Here is a 19609-nt window from a genome sequence, read left to right on the forward strand (position 1 = left end):
TGCAAGTATCTATAAATAAATGTACCGACCGAGAATCAAGTTTGTTTTTTGTCAAAAGCCGATTTTATTCTAAAAGTATTATAATTGATTCTTATAAGCTGACCTTAGCAGTGACGTGACTGTAAGGAAGTGGTTGCGGAAGAGAGCGGCATAGTTTTTAATAAACAGACATCCAAATTATTCGAATTTAGCAAGGTATGAAAAAGTTCTTTGTATTTTCTATTTCTTCAACTCAAAAAATCAAGCACATGCGATTGATGATGTTTATGTGATTTAAGTATTCGCTATGCCAATTCATCGGTCAAAATAGTCGTTATTGTTGTAGAGATTGTATGTTTGGGCATTTATAGCAGCTATATCAATGTTAAAGCCAGTAAATTGTTTTCACTTTATAAAACTTAAAGGCTCCAGAATGTGTGTCAATGACACGAGCAAACTCTCGATGCAGAGCACTGAAGGGCCGCGAAGAAATCACTTGACCGATTTGGGCAGCGACCAACGTTTCACAGAATTTCCTAAACTTCCGCAACTGCACATCCAAATGTTTATGTCTTCGAAAAACCGGTGCGAAAATAAATTTGTTTTTAAGAACTCACCGGTGGCTAAAGCTCCGTGAAGAGTCTTCTCTTTGTCCTCCATCATAGCGTGTGCGGCGTTCGCTCCTGGGGCCATCACGATTCTCCTCAGCGAAGGTCTCCTGGCTAACGCGACGAGCTTGGTTCGGGTCTGGTGCTGCGATCGTCTGCGGCGCGAGCGCACTCGGTGAAGGCCTGCGGGCGACTGTACGCCGGCCCCGGCGGTTATCACCGAACGGACCTTATCAGCTCCGCGACAGTGATTACCGAACACCCATATAATGGCCGAATAGATTTTGCAGTAAATAAGCCAAATATAAATATACCAATCGCCTTGGATGCGGAGTAACGCCATCAATAGCGACCTGAAACAAAACGACATGGGTTTAGTGTGTTTATTCTTTGGAGCTGCAGCGAGAACAGGCAGAAATGCGTAAAACTAATGTGTAGGTACACGATATTAATAACCAAATATACAGGATGCCCCAAAAAGTAGTGTCAAGCCAAACCCCAGAGGTAGAGCATCGCGGTGATTCGGGTAGCTATAGTGGTGTTTTACCTCTGGGCTTCAGCTTGACACTACTTTTTGGGACACCCTGTATATGAAAAACCATAGCATTTGCCTTGCCAGTTAACCTAAGTTATCTATCACGACGTGATTAATTCATTGAAGTGTAATTAAGTACACGCATTACTCATTCAAATATTATTTTCAAGCAAATTAGAGCACAAGGAACATGATAATTGTCATTAAATATCCGATCGTGACATAAAATATTTATATTGAATGATTAACTGCCTGGATCCATTTAAGTATGTTTTATTTTTATACAAGGAGTCATCAGGGAGTTGTATACTAAGAGTGGAAGATTTGATACTTTCAAAGAGTTTCTAAAATAAGTAGAGCTTAATTCAGTAACATGCGGCTGGTGAAGCTTTTATGAAAGGTAATTATTTAAGCTTATAAATGAAACGCACTCTCTAAATATGTACATTCATTTGTCTGCATATTTAAAATACCATTACCTTGCAAAAACCAAACTCCGGTAATTTCGGCTGGAGATAAAAAAAAAATACTAAGTTTTCTTTGTCACAACCAAGTCCAAAATAACTGTCTAAAGAAATGGAACCCAAAGAGCGACGCAATATTATTATGCTGGTCGGTGAAAACGCTTACTTAGCGATATTGTGTCCTTAATTTGTCCTATAGTTTCATGAAATGAAAATTAAACAAAATATTATAAATTAACACCTCTGTAAGTTGTTAGTAATTTGAATTAATAAACTCAAAATATATCACGTAAAGTAAAATTTAAAAAGTATTTTCTATTCGCATCTGGTAAAAATATCAGCTAGTGATGAGATCATAAATTATTTAAAGGTATCTTATCATTTTTGTCTGCCTAAATGCTAGATAAATGATCAAATTGCTGATTCGAATTATATCAGTACACTAGTTAGTACCGGCTATAAAATTCGATTTAACACAGCTAAAAATGTTGGCGGAAAAAAACGCCTTGAAAGGATGCAGTTGAAGTCTTTTGTATGAAAAAAAAAGCTTTTAAAGAATTCCAATATTTTACATTCGCCTTCTTAGAATAAACAACGTTATATTATTATGTTCGTATGTAATAGTCCCAATGATCAGTTGCATCGCGTGGTTTGGTAAAAATGTAGAGACTGCCACAAGTAGACGAATGTAGAGTCATAAATAAATGCACCTGGGTTGTGTTAGTGTCTTCTAACTCGTTTGATTCGAAAGAAAAATAATGTGGAATCAGTCTAAGAAACCACTGAGACAATTAAATGTATATTTCAGTAGATAAACTTCAGTTTTCAAAATTCCTAAATCGCGAGTCAGCAAATTTTTATTCTTTGAGTCATTCTGCAACCACAACTCATTCTTGTTATGCTTCTGTGATAAAAGTAAAAACATTATTGTATAATCGCCGATGTTTAATTCATATGCTGTTAGCATTATTACTTTTTTCACCGCCGCTTTGTGCAACGCGGATGTTGAATATTTAGTGTATACCTTAATACCTACCTACTAAACGTGTTGTTTTCCACCGTTCGACAGGACATTGTTAAATGAAGATATTTTCACGGCTTTTTGTAACTTTGCAACTTGCATTTAAGAGATTATCTGTACAAAATCTAATGAAAAGAAAGCACTTGAGTTTTACTGTCCAATTTATATCAAACACTGAGATACAGGAAAATTTTCCTAGTTCAGGCACATGTATAATTTTATCTTTTGTAGCATACGATTAGCCTAGAGTTTAAACTGTCAAATAAGTTATTGAATAACGATTTAATTTATTTAAAAAAAAAATACATCACTTGACTTTGGCTGGCATAAATATCGTTCAAATATTTAGGTGCCATAAATAGGAAAAAAGTCCATTATAATTTCAACATTCGCTCCTGAAATAAATAGCAAACGTATTAGTTTAGAGTGATAGGATAAGAATATAGTAATGAAAAATAAGTACCTTATCTATTTTCTTAACGAAGGTAGATTCTGGCTATATGTTTTACATGAATACGTTTTATATAATTAATTATGTAAATCAGCATGATATTACGAGTTTGGATGGATACCGTACAATCTGTCCGTTTTATTCCTCTCTCTGTTCACATTCTGCAGTTCAGTAAACTCGCTCAGGGACAGCTGATGTAAATAGAGGTACGATTGCAGAAGCTGGCTTGGTGATATTTTTATTACTACAGATAAATCGTAGGAAAAACTTCTTCGCGACGGTTGGTTACAGGTGTGGATTTTAATAGCTCTTGCTTGTTCTTTGTTTGATCCGTTTAAGTTTTTTTTGCTTGTAAGTCAAGCACTAAAGTTTAAGTTACTACCCCTTTCCCCCTACTTACAACTATGTGGAGTAAATCTTCTTTGCCACAGGTAGTTACAACGACTGCGCATTTTAATAGCTCTTGCTTGTTTTTTGTTTTGATCCGTTTTAATTTTGTTTTGCTTGCAAGTCAAGCACTAAAGTAAGTTTGTAAGTTACTAGTAAGTTACTACCCTCTTTCCCCCTAAGTAATTACAACAACTGTGTTTAGTAAATCTTCTTTGCCACAGGTAGTTACAACGACAGCGCATTTTAATAGTGATCGGTTTGTTTGTTTTGCTTTTCTTGCAAGTCAAGCATAAAAGTTTAAGTTACTACCCTCTTTCCCCCTACTTACAACAACTGTGTGGAGTAAATCTTCATTGCGACAGGTAGTTACAACGACTGCGCATTTTATTAGCTCTTGCTTGTTCTTTGATTAATCCGTTTGTTTGTTTTGCTTTGCTTGCAAATCAAGTACAAAAATTTGAATTACTACCCCATTTTCCCCCTATCTACAACAACCGTCTGGACTAAAATTACCAGTTCTACAATACCAGCTGTATACGATGTTTATTCGCTCATAAACCAATGTTTGTTTAGCTTACAAGTCAGACACTAATGTGTAGCAGGCGTTACCGTATCAGCTACATATTTTACAAGCATAACTATGTAGTTAGCTAAGGCTAGATGACGCAACAAACGGACTTGAAGGCGAAGACATTAATGACCCTATACATTTTTAACAAAACGAGTGCGACTAAACGATTCGATTTACGTCAGTTACAGCGACTAAAAACTTCTAAATTAACTAACTTATTATTTTTATTTTTAGTTCATTGTGGAAAATCAAGACTTGACAGCTATTTAGTGTTGTGTAGGTAGTTGATTATAATGCATAGCGTATGGTTGTTAATAACCATATAAGGTGGCATAGTTATAATATGTAGCCATTTAACCTGAAAAACAATTCTCATCGATAACTTCTCAATTAAGTTCAATATTGTTTACCAAAGGAAGTGTTACATATTATGGCTATTACTCTGTCAAGCTCATTTAGAGATAATACAAGTATTTTTAACGCATTATTAGGTACTATGTTTCGTAATAAAAAGTGTGTTTACCCGCATAACTGTACTAGGTCAAGGCGTGTTGCGTATTTTATATTTCTGTTTCTGTTAATGCTGTTTGAAATGCGAGATGACTGCTATTAAATAACATGTTTATGCAACTGCTATGAGCATCAAATTACGATATTAATAGGACAATTCAATTAACAACTGTTAATTATGAAAAATCTAAAACGTTAAAATAACGATATAGTTGTGGCCAATGAGTTGCTGTCATAGTGACATTGACAATACGTCAATGTCACACTAGGATCAAACGTCAGAATAGAGGGACGCGCGGAGACGACTCCGCGCGCTTTTGTGCTAAGTGATGAATTGTATTTAAAATAAGGCAATATAATGTGAAAGATGAGTATCCAGTGTTTTATTTATGAGAATAGATCGACCGGCTTCTAATACTACGTAGGCAAAACACCTAGGTTCTTTCCGCTCTACATTTATTCGATCTACAACTGATACTAAAAGATAAATATTTACATTGAAGTTACAGGTAATTAGTTCACTTGAAGTGTTTACCCAGTTGTCAGGATAACTGATTCGCAATAGCCATAATCAGCATTACTATAAAAATCAATAATCTTATAGAATCTTCATTGCATTTAGTGAAGTTCCCAAATTACACAAAATAGTTAAAGTAAGCGACTATATCGAATTTTACATGATAAAGAGGGTTTTATTGTGTAACTAAATGCATGCAAAACGAACAATATTTATCGATGCAGTTTATTTTTATTCATTCATAAATCCAAAGACGTTATAGCACCTACTATTTTCAAATAAAACGCCCACATCTAACGTGATTGATTGAGTTTTTTTTACTATTCTTATCATTATGTATGTAGGTACAGTGTAATTAGGTTACAATGAACTAGAGATATAATAATATACTACTTGTGTACGAAGTGCTATCATTTACAATATGACTAACCAAATAGTACTTTAATAGTACATGATCATTTCATTCAACCTGTCCTGTTCTTCTTCTTTTACCTATCTACATTGTTCTGTTTGAAGTTATAACTGAATTTATACCATTCCAGCTTACATGTTTACAGCTGGAAAATGTGCTTCAATCCAACATTTTAGAGTAGTCACATAATTTTGTACGGAAATACTTTAAGAGTTGTTTGCTTACGTTTTATTTCAGCATAAAAATAGATTGCGCGATGCATGCGCATGCAAATTTAAGTTTTTGGTCCATAGTCCATCTGGATGGGACGCCTGGAGGAGATCTCCATTTTGAACATGACGTAGGTATTTTAGATAGGTATCGTACGATGCCAAAATATTTTTTCACTACACGTGTTCGGGTCACGTTTTGAAGCCGGTGCTCCCATTTCTAAACGTTAATGCTCTAGTAATGATCAATAACAGTTATATTTACTGTGACAAACCTCAAATTATGAGTTTACAGTTTCGAAAAATATCATAATCAGTTGATGTTGATACTCCGTTGTCAAAGAACAAAAACACTAACTATATTGTTAAATTGAAACCTGTTGTTTAGTCCCAAAACTCTACTTTTACAGCGTTATAAATAGTTCTTGGTATTTCTGCAGGATTTCTAACTGTCCTTGTATTCTGTTGAATTATGTAGGCCATTTCTTTTTAACAGTGCGACTTTGCGATATTGTTTGAACGTTGAGGCTAGCAATGCATGCACTTTCATGATTGTGACTTGCTTCCTTCAGACATAAAAGTTAGAATATCCAACCTAACTACATTTTCCTTCAGAAAATGAACTTAGGTTTGCATAAGGTGAGGCACAGGTTGGAAAAATCCTCAACGAAGAGTTCAGCCTATGAGTTCAAAACCTAACATAATGTGTAGAAACACCTATCTAGATTTCTCCAGAACATTCATGACTTTTTCAAGCATAATTTTAAAATATCGTAGGTATTCTTAAGTAGACAGTGTTATCACTCTAGCGTTAAAAACAGTATTTGGCATCATCATAGCACATGTGCATTAGGTACACGTTGAAGTCATTGAGCTGAGAAACGTCTAGACTAGACATAGACCCATCTAGTCTCGGGGGCATAGAATAATGTCTTTCTTTATGTGCACCAGTGAACAGACAGATCCACGTTCTATTACACGCGTGTCAGTTGTTCCTCTTTAGATTGTGCCTTGTCCAGTCTATGAATTTTATCATAGGTTACGAAGATAACCCAGATACCAGACAGATAATAACAGGATCTCATTAGGAAGCTTTCTATTCATGCATGATTACCGAAATTGTCGAACTGGTAACAGAACATCAAGCTGAAACTGGTTTGAAACTACTTTTAAAGATCAATCGTCTTCTGTTGGTATTATTCGATATTATCTTAAATGTTATTTCGTAATGAGGCCGAAAAATAACGCGTTTAGTCGGGTGGACTAAATAAGTACCTACTGATTAGTTTTTCGCTCCAATTTCTCGGAGCTAAAGTAGATGAATCTCATAATGGACGTAAAGTAGATGAATTTAAAGCTGCAGTTATCTAATAGGAGTAGAAATCTACTAAGATCTTCTAGACCATTCTTTTGAATGGAACGTTGGATTTAGTTGTCCTACATAACTATTTGCATTAAGTATTCTAGTTTTACTTCTGCGCCTTTAAATGGTGAATGCAGTGTTGGTTTTGTTAAAAAGTGCAGAAATTGGCTTCTACTGGCAAAACTTGCGTGCAAGGTAGACGAGTCAAGTATAGATACTAATTTATTCCTTTGTTTGATTGCATGCAGTCTGTACCATGCATGCAAAGTTTAAACCATTAGTTAGTGGAGGTGGATGGTAAATTCCTTTGTTTTGCTTTAAGTCAATTAAAAAATGGAGGCTGATGAATGAAGCATTTAATAAATAGTTATGATGTTCCTTAGTCGTGGGATCCTTTGTCCAGCGTGCTTTATTATCTCCAGGTCTTTAAGATACGTAGTATTTTTGGGTGATTTTTATTAGTGAAAGTAAATAAATAAAAATTCTTACCCGCCAGGATAACTAAATTCTTCCTTCGCAATAGTGGTCAGAGGAAGTGTGTCTTATAAAATGCACCAAATCGTGGCGCATAGCAGTGCGCCCGTGGATAGCGGTGAACGTTTCAATACACATTCGCAACAAGTCCCAAATAACAACTGAACTCAACTTGTCAATCAACACTTTCCCCCAACATCTCACTGGGAATACTACACAGTAATTATACAGTTTGAAGCAGTCTTATTCCACGCGTTCTGTTTATATCACAGTCCGAACAAAATCTTCTCTGGTTTACTTCACACCGGATCTTATTTTGCTCATTTTAACGATAAATTAATGAACTTTCGATGTTCGAGTTGTGTTTTTGAGGATTCTGAAGAGGATTTTTTGGAGGTTGTTTACGCAGTGCGACGGAATGGCCGTACCAATGTGAACGATAGCGTGGACTGCGAGGTCGTGTGATGTTGTGTGGCGTGGCGAAAGCGAGATAATGTGGTAGGGAGCGAGGCAGCCAGCCAACAACACGCGGGGCTCGGGTGACATCGATTCTTGCTCGGCAAGTTTCGTGGCAACTCGGCTGTTTTGTTTGCATGTGGGTGTAATGTGGGCACCCTGCCGTGCCCTGCCTGTGTGCCTTTCGTGGCTTTTCCTGTCCACACCACACATTCATACAGGATGCAGGCCAATGAAATGCGCTGAAGAATCGTCAGTATAGATAAATCCACTTACCTAAGTAGGCAACTTACCTCTACCTAATTTCAATGGATCTTTTTTTCTTACCTTGGTCATTGTTAAACATTGATGTCAGTTAAATAATATAACTAATAAAAGCTAGTTTTCTAACTCTACATACTTGACAACTAAAACTAGACAGGTTCAGCTCTACACTTTAACTGTGCACTGAGTAGAGTCATTTCGGGATACAATGCCTTTATAGCAGGTTCAAAATGAAAGTAAATAATTATGACTTATTACCTACATGGGCTAATTGATAATGATGGCTAATATTCAATGGATTGCACATTGATGACGATATACTAATTGACGACAGTTAATAAATTCTCGATACACAATGTAGTTTTTCCTTATATAGGTAGTTAAAATGATAGTTTTATAATATATCCTTATTGATCGATTCAGGAATTCTCCATAATGACTACTTAATGTATGCCTAAATGTTAATGATTCAGGTAGGCAGAGTATTCATGAAGGTAATTAATATTAATAATAATAATAATTTGATTGCATGTACGCCATAGCTGTGCCATACCTGCCTATACCACAGCCTATACTGACATAATGTATGATTTGAGCATAGGTAAAGAAATGTTTACATAAAGTACACAAAGCTTGTACCAATTATATTAGAACGAAGTACCTAGTTACACGTAACAGGTTTTCAAATTGAACTTCTTAGGTATGTACAATATATCTATAGTAAACCTATCCAGTAAAAAGTACCTACTTAGACATTTAGCCCGAAGCCCAGTTTCTGCGTGGGCCATATATCCCATATCACAATAATTTATACATAGATAGAAAAAACTGAAAATCTTCAGTGAAAATTAGATTAAGATCAAATTATAGCAACTCAATTCGTAAGCCCCTCAAAACATCTCAACGGGAAAATATGGAAGTTGTTTCCAAACTTAATCATTATGGAAAATACCGACATACATGCGGTTCATATGAAAATTATAATTTCAGTCAACTATTGTATCCTTCCTTAAAAATTAAGTTAGTATACTTAAACAACAATATGTCTTATATGATTATATCACAAGTACAGTTAACTAGTTATACCTACTTAAGGTTTACTTAGCAAAAACTAAAAGAGAAAAACACAAAGAAAATTAGTGTCTGAGTAATTGGCTTTCTTAATTGCCAATTAAAACTGATTAAGATAAAGAAAATAGTAAAGAAAACTAAGTATTTCCATCAAGTCAGTATTTATGGGACCTCTCTCATCTCTTATGAAATAAAAAAAACCTAAGCAACCTAGGTAATTAATGATTCCTTAATTGTTGTACTAACTGCATAGGTAATTATTGACCTTTAGCAAAGAGGTTCTTGATACCTAAGTCAAGGCTGATATAAAATTCATCTAATGAGCGTGTAATTACGTAAAGTAATTTAAAATCAGTTAAATCATCTTGATTCCGAAATATAACTTAGGAATCAACTGCTACAGTCGGTGCGCGGTTTTCTTTTGTATCTTTTTGAAATTCAAAACAAAAAAGCTACGATAAAAATTCCTAGTTACGATACATCATTCAATTTGACCACGACAATGGTAATGCGTACAAAAGAACTGAAAAATCTTTGAAACTGGGTCTACGCAATCAAATGCTGATGTTTATTACATACTTTAATATATTATTAGGACAATTTCATTTACTTTATCGACGTCTACTTAATGTAATTATGTTTTGGTGTTAAACAACAGGTATTTATTATGAACTTAATTAATACCAAGCTCACAATGGCGTGAAATGAGTGATTATGAGTGGCATTTATGAACCAGGACGTGCGTAAATAAATCTGATTTGCTAAGTACTAACTAAACATGGGGACATTGATAAAAAAAATCAAGGTCAGCTATAAAATTAACGCACCAAAGTAAAACCGAGTGCAAAAACTTGACGACTCGTTTTACCCACCTTTCACCTAATCTGCCAGAAAATCAGTCGGATCACAGTTTTGAACAAAGCAATCCCTATCAAGTGTGTGTTTAATTTTGCTTTTATTAACCGCACTGTACTAGTTAGTCGGTATTTGCTCGGAACTTGCATGATAAGTTCATTAGTTTACCTCTCGACTCGACGATCATACGTGTAATAATTCTTATTACGATCACATACAAACTAACGGTTTTAGTGAAGAGGATTGTGGGTAGTCGCAAATATTTACAGGACAAGCGTGCTGCTTAATGAGTGTTTGTGGAGTTAAAAAAATGAAATTCGGCGTTGTCCTCTTTTTTACCGGTACGTGCTTTTGTTTCAACAAACTAACATTCCACGTTATGCAAATTCAAGTGGTGAAGGAAGCTTTGGTTAACAGCCTGCATTCTATACTCAGTGCCCTATGTGAATCAGTGATCGATGATATAAACAAAGGAGGTACCTACCTACAAAGAAAGAAAAACAGTGCGTGCGTTCAATAAAATTTTAACATACATTTCCATTATTAGTAGGTATAGGCCTCATTCATTAGTATTTACTTCGTCATAAACATTCTTGAGAGTAGGGTATACTTACCCACTTTCTGTAGATTTAAGTAGATCCAGTGGTCTAATTGAACCAGATTGAACTCTTGAACTTGGCTAATCTATAGCGCACCTACGAGCATTACCAATTTAAGTACATTACATATTCATCTAGGTTATTTAATCGTATTATTTGTTCTTTTATTTAAGTTCATTTGATTACCTATCTTGTAATGTTTTTTGTTTATCGTTTACTGAAGTCACATAAGTCAAAATAAGCTGATAGCTAAAGTAGGTACTTAGTATTTGGATGTTCAAAACTTAATATGAACCTATGGCAGCAATTTTATCGTAAGTTAATTTATTATAAAATATTTTTATACAAAACACAATAGGTAACACATTCATAATATTGTCATAGTTATTATAGCAAGGTACTTGGTAGTTCATTGTTATGTTAGATTGATCTCTGTGAACTATAGCCTTCCTACCTGCTACCTACTAGACTAAGTAGGTACTAGTTATGAATCTAACTTTCGGCCGTTTGGTACACCAAATAATATAAACCAAATAATCCGGAATAGACTACTATTCCGGAGGTAGCGGGTTCGATTCCCGCACAGTAGGTACAAACATTTGTGTGCATGAACATATTTGTTTGTATTGGACTGGGTGTTTTCTATGTATAATAAGTATGTATTTACAAAAAAAAAGTATTTAAGTATGTTTATATCCGTTGTCTAGTACCCATAGCACAAGCTTTGCTTAGTTTGGGACTAGAAGCGCAGTGTAAATGTCAAAGGATATTTATTTATTTATTTACTTGTCTAGCCTTAAGTAGCTATTCTACCAGCTGCTTATCTGTCTGCAACCTACTAGGTAACTCATCAATATCTAGGTAAACTACTTTCATCATCATCATCTCAGCCACAGGGCGTCCACTGCTGAACATAGGCCTCCCCCAATGCTTTCCATGTTCCCATGTGCTTTCCAACTACTTTCATAGAACAAAATCTTTATTTCAGAAGTTAATATTTAATACTTAATTCCTTTGATTAATAAAGCCTAGATAGATCAGTGGCGGCGTAAGGCGTAGGCGACGTGGGCCACCGCCTACGGCCTCGCGGAACAAGGGGCCTCGCGCAACAAAAATTTTGAAAAAATGTATACAAGGTGGAGATGACAATATCACAATACGACAATAAATGCAAACATTGACTATTAAATATAAATTCTTGATAGCTAAACAATGTAGTTAAAAAAATATATTTTTTTTCAAACAAATTCATCCATAATCAGACACAACATTAAGCAACAACACGGTTTTAAGTGACGAACATTATTCTTTGGCGCAATATTCCTTTAAAAATAATCGCTGAATCAAGAAATCAGAAACTGTCAATGAATAGACCGTTGACCCGTTTTTTTTTATATAAAATCCGTCTTCAGGTCGCCACAGAACAAGGCCTCGCGAAATCTGTCTTGACCACATCAAATTTAGGTCTTGCCCCGCCACTGAGATAGATAGTCAGTGCACGAAAGATGAGGCAGCTTTTAATGAGCCGGAACGGCTCACTCGTAAACGTCACATGAACTGTAAAAGTGAAAAATTGGTAAACACGTCTGACGAATTTTAATTAATTATGACGGTTTGTGCTGTGAAAGGGTGTCTAAATACATCAGAAAGACGAAAGAAAGTGACTAGTGTTACATATCATAAGTAAGTAGGCTACGATTCGACGCGTATTTTGCTTGAATTTGGCTTTCAAAAATTAAATACGGGAATGATATCAGTAACAAGAATTATTATTTATTAATCTAAGCTTAATTCATATTTAACCGAAAGTACCGTTTTTGTTACGTATTCTTTCATACATAAGACCTTAGATTAATAAAACCCATAAGACGAAATGGCACCTGGCGCATTTCGTTGAAGAATTATAATAAACTAGCTGACCCGGCGAACTTTGTTCCGCCTTAATGGCAATAAATAAGCAGACTTTTTTTTTTTTCGAACGGGATAAAAAGTATCCTATGTCCTTCTCCTGGCTCTAAACTACCTCCCTGACAATTTTCAGCTAAATCGGTTCAGCCGTTCTTGAGTTATAAGCGAAGTAACTAACACGACTTTCTTTTATATACTTATTACTAGCTGACCCGGCGAATTTTGTTCCGCCTTAATGGCAATAAATAAGCAGACTTTTTTTTTTAATTTCGAACGGGATAAAAAGTATCTTATGTCCTTCTCCTGGCTCTAAACTACCTCCCTGACAATTTTCAGCTAAATCGGTTCAGCCGTTCTTGAGTTATAAGCGAAGTAACTAACACGACTTTCTTTTATATATATAGATATAGATAAGTTCCGAACTTATCATTCTTTCAAAGGGCTCCAGCCGTGATCTTTTGTAATAAAATACTTTCAATGAATATCTGAATCGAACCCTGCACCTGTGCCTGCACCCAGAACCACAACCCGCACCCTGCCCCTGCCTATTTTAGAATGCGACCAACCAACACACGAAATGAAAGAAAGAGGGATGACCTACCAATATTCGCAAAAAAATATTGGGGATACTTATTTGCATTAGTAGTAAAAACAAAAAACTAAGTTTATAGCCTGACCAGGAACACAAAAACCCTGGCATAGACATGGCATAGAGGCGCGTCAATTGCATTTGATAGTGCAACACTGAGTACAGTCGTACCTGTGTTAAATTAATAGGCTAACTTTATGTATCAGGATTCAGGATTACGGGCTAATTTGATATTTTCATGAATTAACGAAAAAATGTTATTATAGGTAACCTGGTTTAAATAAATTAAATGAAAACATCAATCGAGCTAGTAGGATTTATTTTATTATTCATCAATAATCAAATTCAGAACTTGAATATTCAACTGCAATGTCTGCTCATGAACGCTTCAAACTCGGTACTTCTTTTCCAATTCCATAAAATTCAACACTTAGAAAGTGACAAAAAACTTTAAAATAGGTAGTTGAAACAAACCACAGCTAATTTTTATAGTGGACTGTACTATACGATAAACATGTCAATCAATTTGACACCCTTGTCGGAAAAAATATTCAATGAAAATATTGTCCGAACCCTTAGTATTTCTCTTCGACAAATACTTTAACACATTGTGAACCACTTTTCCTTCACGACTATAAAAAGATTTTAGCTATGTAATTCACAAAATCAATTGCGCACATTTAAAATAAAGTTTGTTTACACTTTGACAGCAATAGACTGACATGCAAGGTGACTCATGTCAATGAAGTTTTCAGTTACTGTTGCCATTAAAAGAAATTAGTACCATTAGTTTTCCGCAACATGGCGAGGGTTTTTATGTTCCTGGTCAGGCTATAATTAGTTTATTATTTACCTAATTAAAAAAGAGTGCGAATTGTGATAAACAAAATGACATACCGATGAAAACGAAACGCTTCTTGACATTCACCGAACGTCAATTTTTTACAAGTGACATTTGTATTATCCTGCAAAATTTTGAAGGTTTTATACAGAACGTTTTTCATGCACTTCCGGTCAGTGATGTTCTTGATACGGCAATTGCCGTAATATACGGCATTCAGGCATCTTAGGCACCATAAATACGGTATACGGCAGCTCTTTCATTACCGTATCAAAATATACGGCAATTGATTAATGTAGAGTTTTATGAGTTTTTCATGAGTTTTAGTAAACAAAAAAAATATTTCGTCTAATGGAACGCACCAAATTGTAAATCATAGATGAAGTAGAAGCGTCATGAAAAGAAACGCCAACAGAATTCAACCAAATGCAACCTTATCCCGAGATATTAATGTCTAAAACCTCATTTTGGTAGATTTTTAACTTTTATTCGGGTAGGTTCTAGGACTAAACTATTCAAAACCTTTAAAAGTGAAGAATAAAATAAGTAAGTTTAAAAGTAGTTTACGTACTTAACTATACTTATAATAAATCTGTAGAGAGGTCAATTCTGTACATGAAATATATTTTCAAAATAACTATTAACGGGTGATTAGTGATCGATACTGATGCCAAAAATGCAATCAGTAAAATTTTTGTCTGTCTGTCCGTCTGTCTGTCTGTCTGTCTGTCTGTCTGTCAGTGATGTTCTTGATACGGCAATTGCCGTAATATACGGCATTCAGGCATCTTAGGCACCATAAATACGGTATACGGCAGCTCTTTCATTACCGTATCAAAATATACGGCAATTGATTAATGTAGAGTTTTATGAGTTTTTCATGAGTTTTAGTAAACAAAAAAAATATTTCGTCTAATGGAACGCACCAAATTGTAAATCATAGATGAAGTAGAAGCGTCATGAAAAGAAACGCCAACAGAATTCAACCAAATGCAACCTTATCCCGAGATATTAATGTCTAAAACCTCATTTTGGTAGATTTTTAACTTTTATTCGGGTAGGTTCTAGGACTAAACTATTCAAAACCTTTAAAAGTGAAGAATAAAATAAGTAAGTTTAAAAGTAGTTTACGTACTTAACTATACTTATAATAAATCTGTAGAGAGGTCAATTCTGTACATGAAATATATTTTCAAAATAACTATTAACGGGTGATTAGTGATCGATACTGATGCCAAAAATGCAATCAGTAAAATTTTTGTCTGTCTGTCCGTCTGTCTGTCTGTCTGTCTGTCTGTCTGTCTGTATGTTCCTTATAGAAACAAAAACTACTCGACGGATTTTAACGAAACTTGGTACAATTATTCTTCATACTCCTGGGCAGGTTATAGTATACTTAGGAATTCCCACGGGAACGGTAATTAGCGGGAAAATCCTTTTGTGTGAAAAATCTATACCGCTTAAGTTAGACGCTTGAAATTTGGCATGCAGGTATCTTAGTAAACTTAAAGCTTAGTTACAACAGGATACTGCGAAATTCCCGCGGGAACGGGAGTTAGCGGGAAAAAACATTTGTATGAAAAAATCTAAGCCGCGTAAGATAGATGAAAGGGGTAAAACGGGATCCACGCGTACGAAGTCGCGGGCGGCCGCTAGTAGTACATAATACATCAACATTTTTTTTTTAATTTTAACCTTCCAAGTAAGCATGTTGTACAATACGGCAATTTTTCTAAGTTTTCCTTAAAAATCCGGCAATTTTAGAATTAGAATACGGCAACCCTAAATGGCAATGCCAGATTTTGTATGGAAAGTGGCGTCTTTTTTTTTTCGCGCGGCCATCGACCATACTTTGTTTTTTGATTACAAAATAGTGTAATAAACCAAACTTACTATGACATGTATACCTCTAAACTCAGTCTGAACTGAGTTACGAGCATTAGAAGTTTGATGATTTTCATACTAGATTTGCTTTTTGTGCGCAAGTTTTGTAAGAAATTGCAACAAAATGTTGCGCTATTTTTTTATTGCGCTGATTCTGCTCCATACTGATGTCTGGAGCCTTTAATGGATGGTATTGTTTGTTTACACATACAATCTCACTATTTTGTTGCAATTTCTTACAAAACTTTGCGCGCAAAAAGCAAATCTAGTATGAAAATCATCAAACTTGTAATGCTCGTAACTCAGTTCAGACTGAGTTTAGAGGTATACATGTCATAGTTAGTTTGGTTTATTACACTATTTTGTAATCAAAAAACACATCATCATAACGTGATCAATTTTACGATTTGGCCACGATATAAATGCATATTAGTGTTAAATTTGACTTATTACTTATTAATCAATAAACTTAAATAAGAAAAATTCAATAAAAATAAAGAAAAGATACCAATTGAAATAATTATAAAATTATTTGTTTTCACCCGGTGTAAACACCCACGGGTGGAATGAAACGGGTTTTTATTGGGTTTTTACCCTCATGTGGGTTTTTACCCGGGTGGAAACCCATCTCTAGTCATAGTAAGTTTGGTTTGATACACTATTTTGTAATCAAAAAACAAAGTTTGGTCGATGGCCGCGCGAAAAAAAAAAGACGCCAATTTCCGGCATTGTCTTTTGTCAGGAACAACACTGCTTCCGGTGCCAATCATAATTATCGGATTATTGTTTTGGGTAAGAAAAAGCTCCGAAATTGCTGCATTAATTAAAATAGATTTGTAACATAAAATGCGACAATTTATTGTAACCAAATCAACAAATAATGTTCACAATATGAAGGGCTTTTACAACGGGACCATTATAGGGCGGGTAAGGTTAAATTATACCATTTAGATGACGTGATACTGTATCCTTTGTGACTGTAATTCATTGTTTCGTCTTTTGCTTGTAAAAGTGTATGTAAGTCTTATTGCACTGTTTTAGTTACAAAATATTGTCATTTAGAGGTAATAAGATACACTATAATTCATATAAAATAAAAAGTTATGTCCTTTCTTAGTAGCTGCAATCACCATGAAGGATAGTTCTGCTCAAATTATCAATTTGGAATACTGGATGAAAAGTCTACCAGAGCCGTTGAAGAATGTACCACTTATCTACTTGGCTATCCCAGGTAATAATATTTCTAATTACTTTATCAAAACTATGAGACTTCTTACACATCAAATATTTATTGTAAAACAAAATTTTTTTTCTTTTCTTACCTGTCTATTACAGCTCTCTGCACACCAAAATATTTCACACTGTTTAATGTATTGTATCACCAATGAGTATTGAAATAAAATTGTATCTAAAGCCAAATCAATTCATGAGGTGGTTCTATTTTATGTCATAATATTAATGGATTAAATAGTAATATTTCCCAGTGAATTAACACAATGCATGAAAAACAACATCGAAATAAGTCTAACTTATTTCATGAAACCTGCAGTCCCTTATTTATTTCAGTGTGTGAAAGAAGTGATTATCTTTGAATATATTATTAGGTTAAACAGTTTAAATATGTTACTTTTTAGAGTTATTTTAATTATTCAAGTAGCTCTGCTCATTTGTAAACATTCATTCTGTATTAATTTAGATAGTCACTTGATCATTTCAGGTAGTCACGACTCGATGACATTTGGCATCAACAGATCAAGTGAACTCGCTCCCGATGCAGAACCAATCCTCCACCGACTGTTTCCTCTCTTCCGAGGTACGATCTTACGCTGGACCATAACACAGGCCACTGATACCATGCAGCAACTCCTTATAGGCATTAGGTACCTTCAAAATTTCTTTAACATTTGCTTTGGCTCAAAGTATTCAATCAATTAACTTTTTTATCAATATAAATAAAAACAGGTTACACTTCTTTTCGAAAACAAGTAAGTATGCAATATTGTACCTCATGCTTGTAATTTCTTTAATGTTAGTAATTGATCTGATTGGATTATTAAGACGTTAAAAAGTGCCTCAATGACTTTTCAGATACTTTGACTTGAGGCTTGCAACAAAAAAAGACACGGATAAGTTCTACTTTACTCATGGGTTGTATGCTGACGAAATATCGAAAGGATTGAATCAAGTCAAAAGTTTTATTGACTCACATCCTGGAGAGGTAATTATAACAACTTGCAGCAGTTTTCCCACTCCACACATAAATCAAAGTTTCGTTAATTTAATTGTGCATCAATTATTATCAATATTAGTTAGAAACATTAAGAAATTCTGTTTATTTCTATAAATAATAATCAGCAAAAATTATTGTTTTCAATTTCAGGTGGTGATATTGGACTTCCAGCACTTCTATGGGTTCCAGCCTGAAGACCACCAGAAGTTAATGCGATATTTACTCAACTTATATGGTCCTCGATTGGTCCCGAGGCAAATGGATCTCCAAAGGATCACCCTCAACTCACTCGAACGCCTTAGGCAACAAGTAAGTCAAGTTTGAAACAAAACGCAAACATTCAAGAAACTGCTGATGTATTCCACAAGCAACAAGACTTGGACCTGCTTATGGCAAGTGTAAATAGGCACATTTGCCAAGATTACATCTGCATAAAACATAAGGGCCATAATTATCATATCTCATAAGAACACCATGGCGCCAACAGTTCGCGCCACCAATAAAATGTATAAGTCCAGTTATATGAGACCTGACCAAACCTGGTGGAAATACCAAAGCTGTAGCTATTTGGTAGCTCAAGACATAGCCACCTTGGCGTCCTAATGAAAAATGCTAATCACACAATCACAATTGACTTTTCTAGGTAGTTGTCGTGTACCGCCACCAATCGGTATACGCGACAGATGAGTTCTGGCAGCCGCAGATGATGCCCTCACCCTGGCCGCAGAAGGATACCGTGGATGACCTGTTACACTTCCTCACGAACGTCAGACGCCATCCTGGCATGGGGTTCGTGCATCAGGCCGTACTCACGCCGACACCTCGGTTCATTGTGTTTAGGTAGGTTAACGTTGTTTTCTCAATACTTTCAATATTGTATAGATGTGGACTCAAAAATGATCCTTGTGGTATACCTACTTCTTAAAAAGTAAAAGGCTAGGACTTGTTTATTTTTGTAACAAATCTAAAAACATTTCAGCCTAGTTATTTTGAATTTGATTTAAACTACGCCCTCATTATTGGTAAATATTCAACATTAAATGATTTTGCTATTAACATTTCAGATGGAGATCAACTTTACGGGACAAGTGTGCTGCTCCTGTAAAAGACGAAATCCTTCCCAAACTGGCCAAGGACTTCGAACCAGGGCCTCCTCTCGCTCAAATCGCCGGCGCACGTACGCCAGTCAACGTCGTTATAGCGGACTTCGTCGAAATGGAAGATGCAATCTTCCCGAGAACTATCATACAAATGAATCTAAAACTCCTGAAGAATACAGATCAAGTTTATCATAACCACGGGTGAGATATTAAAATGTTACAGTACATTCTGATAATAAATAGGGATAGGTTGGATGGGACTTTTGGTAGCTACATAACAATAAGTGCTATTTTAAGAATCTACTTTA

At 35.1% G+C, this 19609-nt stretch overlaps 2 protein-coding genes across 10 annotated transcripts; one reads left to right on the plus strand and one right to left on the minus strand.

Annotated features, from left to right (window-relative positions):
• Positions 1-456: 456 nt before the first annotated feature.
• On the minus strand, positions 457-17347 carry LOC114354034 (uncharacterized). The gene is made up of 2 exons (XM_028306275.1): positions 17294-17347; positions 457-940 (listed from the first exon to the last, which is right to left on the minus strand). Exon 2 carries the CDS (start codon positions 928-930, stop codon positions 472-474), a length of 459 nt encoding a protein of 152 aa, XP_028162076.1. The 5' UTR covers positions 931-940; positions 17294-17347; the 3' UTR covers positions 457-471.
• LOC114354033 (PI-PLC X domain-containing protein 3) lies at positions 10216-19609 on the plus strand. Of its 9 annotated transcripts, none has more exons than XM_028306266.1 (7): positions 10216-10491; positions 17089-17202; positions 17689-17851; positions 18060-18189; positions 18352-18510; positions 18845-19041; positions 19266-19513. In XM_028306266.1, exons 1-7 carry the CDS (start codon positions 10437-10439, stop codon positions 19504-19506), a joined length of 1059 nt encoding a protein of 352 aa, XP_028162067.1. In that variant the 5' UTR covers positions 10216-10436; the 3' UTR covers positions 19507-19513. The 9 variants fall into 9 exon arrangements, with proteins under 9 accessions (XP_028162067.1, XP_028162068.1, XP_028162066.1 ...); XM_028306267.1 differs by having other exon boundaries at positions 17092-17202; XM_028306265.1 differs by lacking the exon at positions 10216-10491 and adding an exon at positions 10502-10653 and having other exon boundaries at positions 19266-19609.

Source organism: Ostrinia furnacalis, unplaced genomic scaffold (genome assembly GCF_004193835.3).
Source record: "Ostrinia furnacalis isolate ACB-3 unplaced genomic scaffold, ASM419383v2 OfSCF1913, whole genome shotgun sequence".
NCBI lineage: Eukaryota > Metazoa > Arthropoda > Insecta > Lepidoptera > Crambidae > Ostrinia > Ostrinia furnacalis.

Bases quoted from the DNA above. Each gene is read 5' to 3' on its own strand.
- LOC114354034 (XM_028306275.1), bottom strand. From the start codon at position 930: ATGGCGTTACTCCGCATCCAAGGCGATTGGTATATTTATATTTGGCTT.
- LOC114354033 (XM_028306265.1), top strand. From the start codon at position 10,530: ATGCAAATTCAAGTGGTGAAGGAAGCTTTGGTTAACAGCCTGCATTCT. The intron at 18,190-18,351 runs GTAATTATAACA...TTTCAATTTCAG, and splicing joins TTGACTCACATCCTGGAGAG to GTGGTGATATTGGACTTCCA. The intron at 18,511-18,844 runs GTAAGTCAAGTT...TGACTTTTCTAG, and splicing joins TCGAACGCCTTAGGCAACAA to GTAGTTGTCGTGTACCGCCA.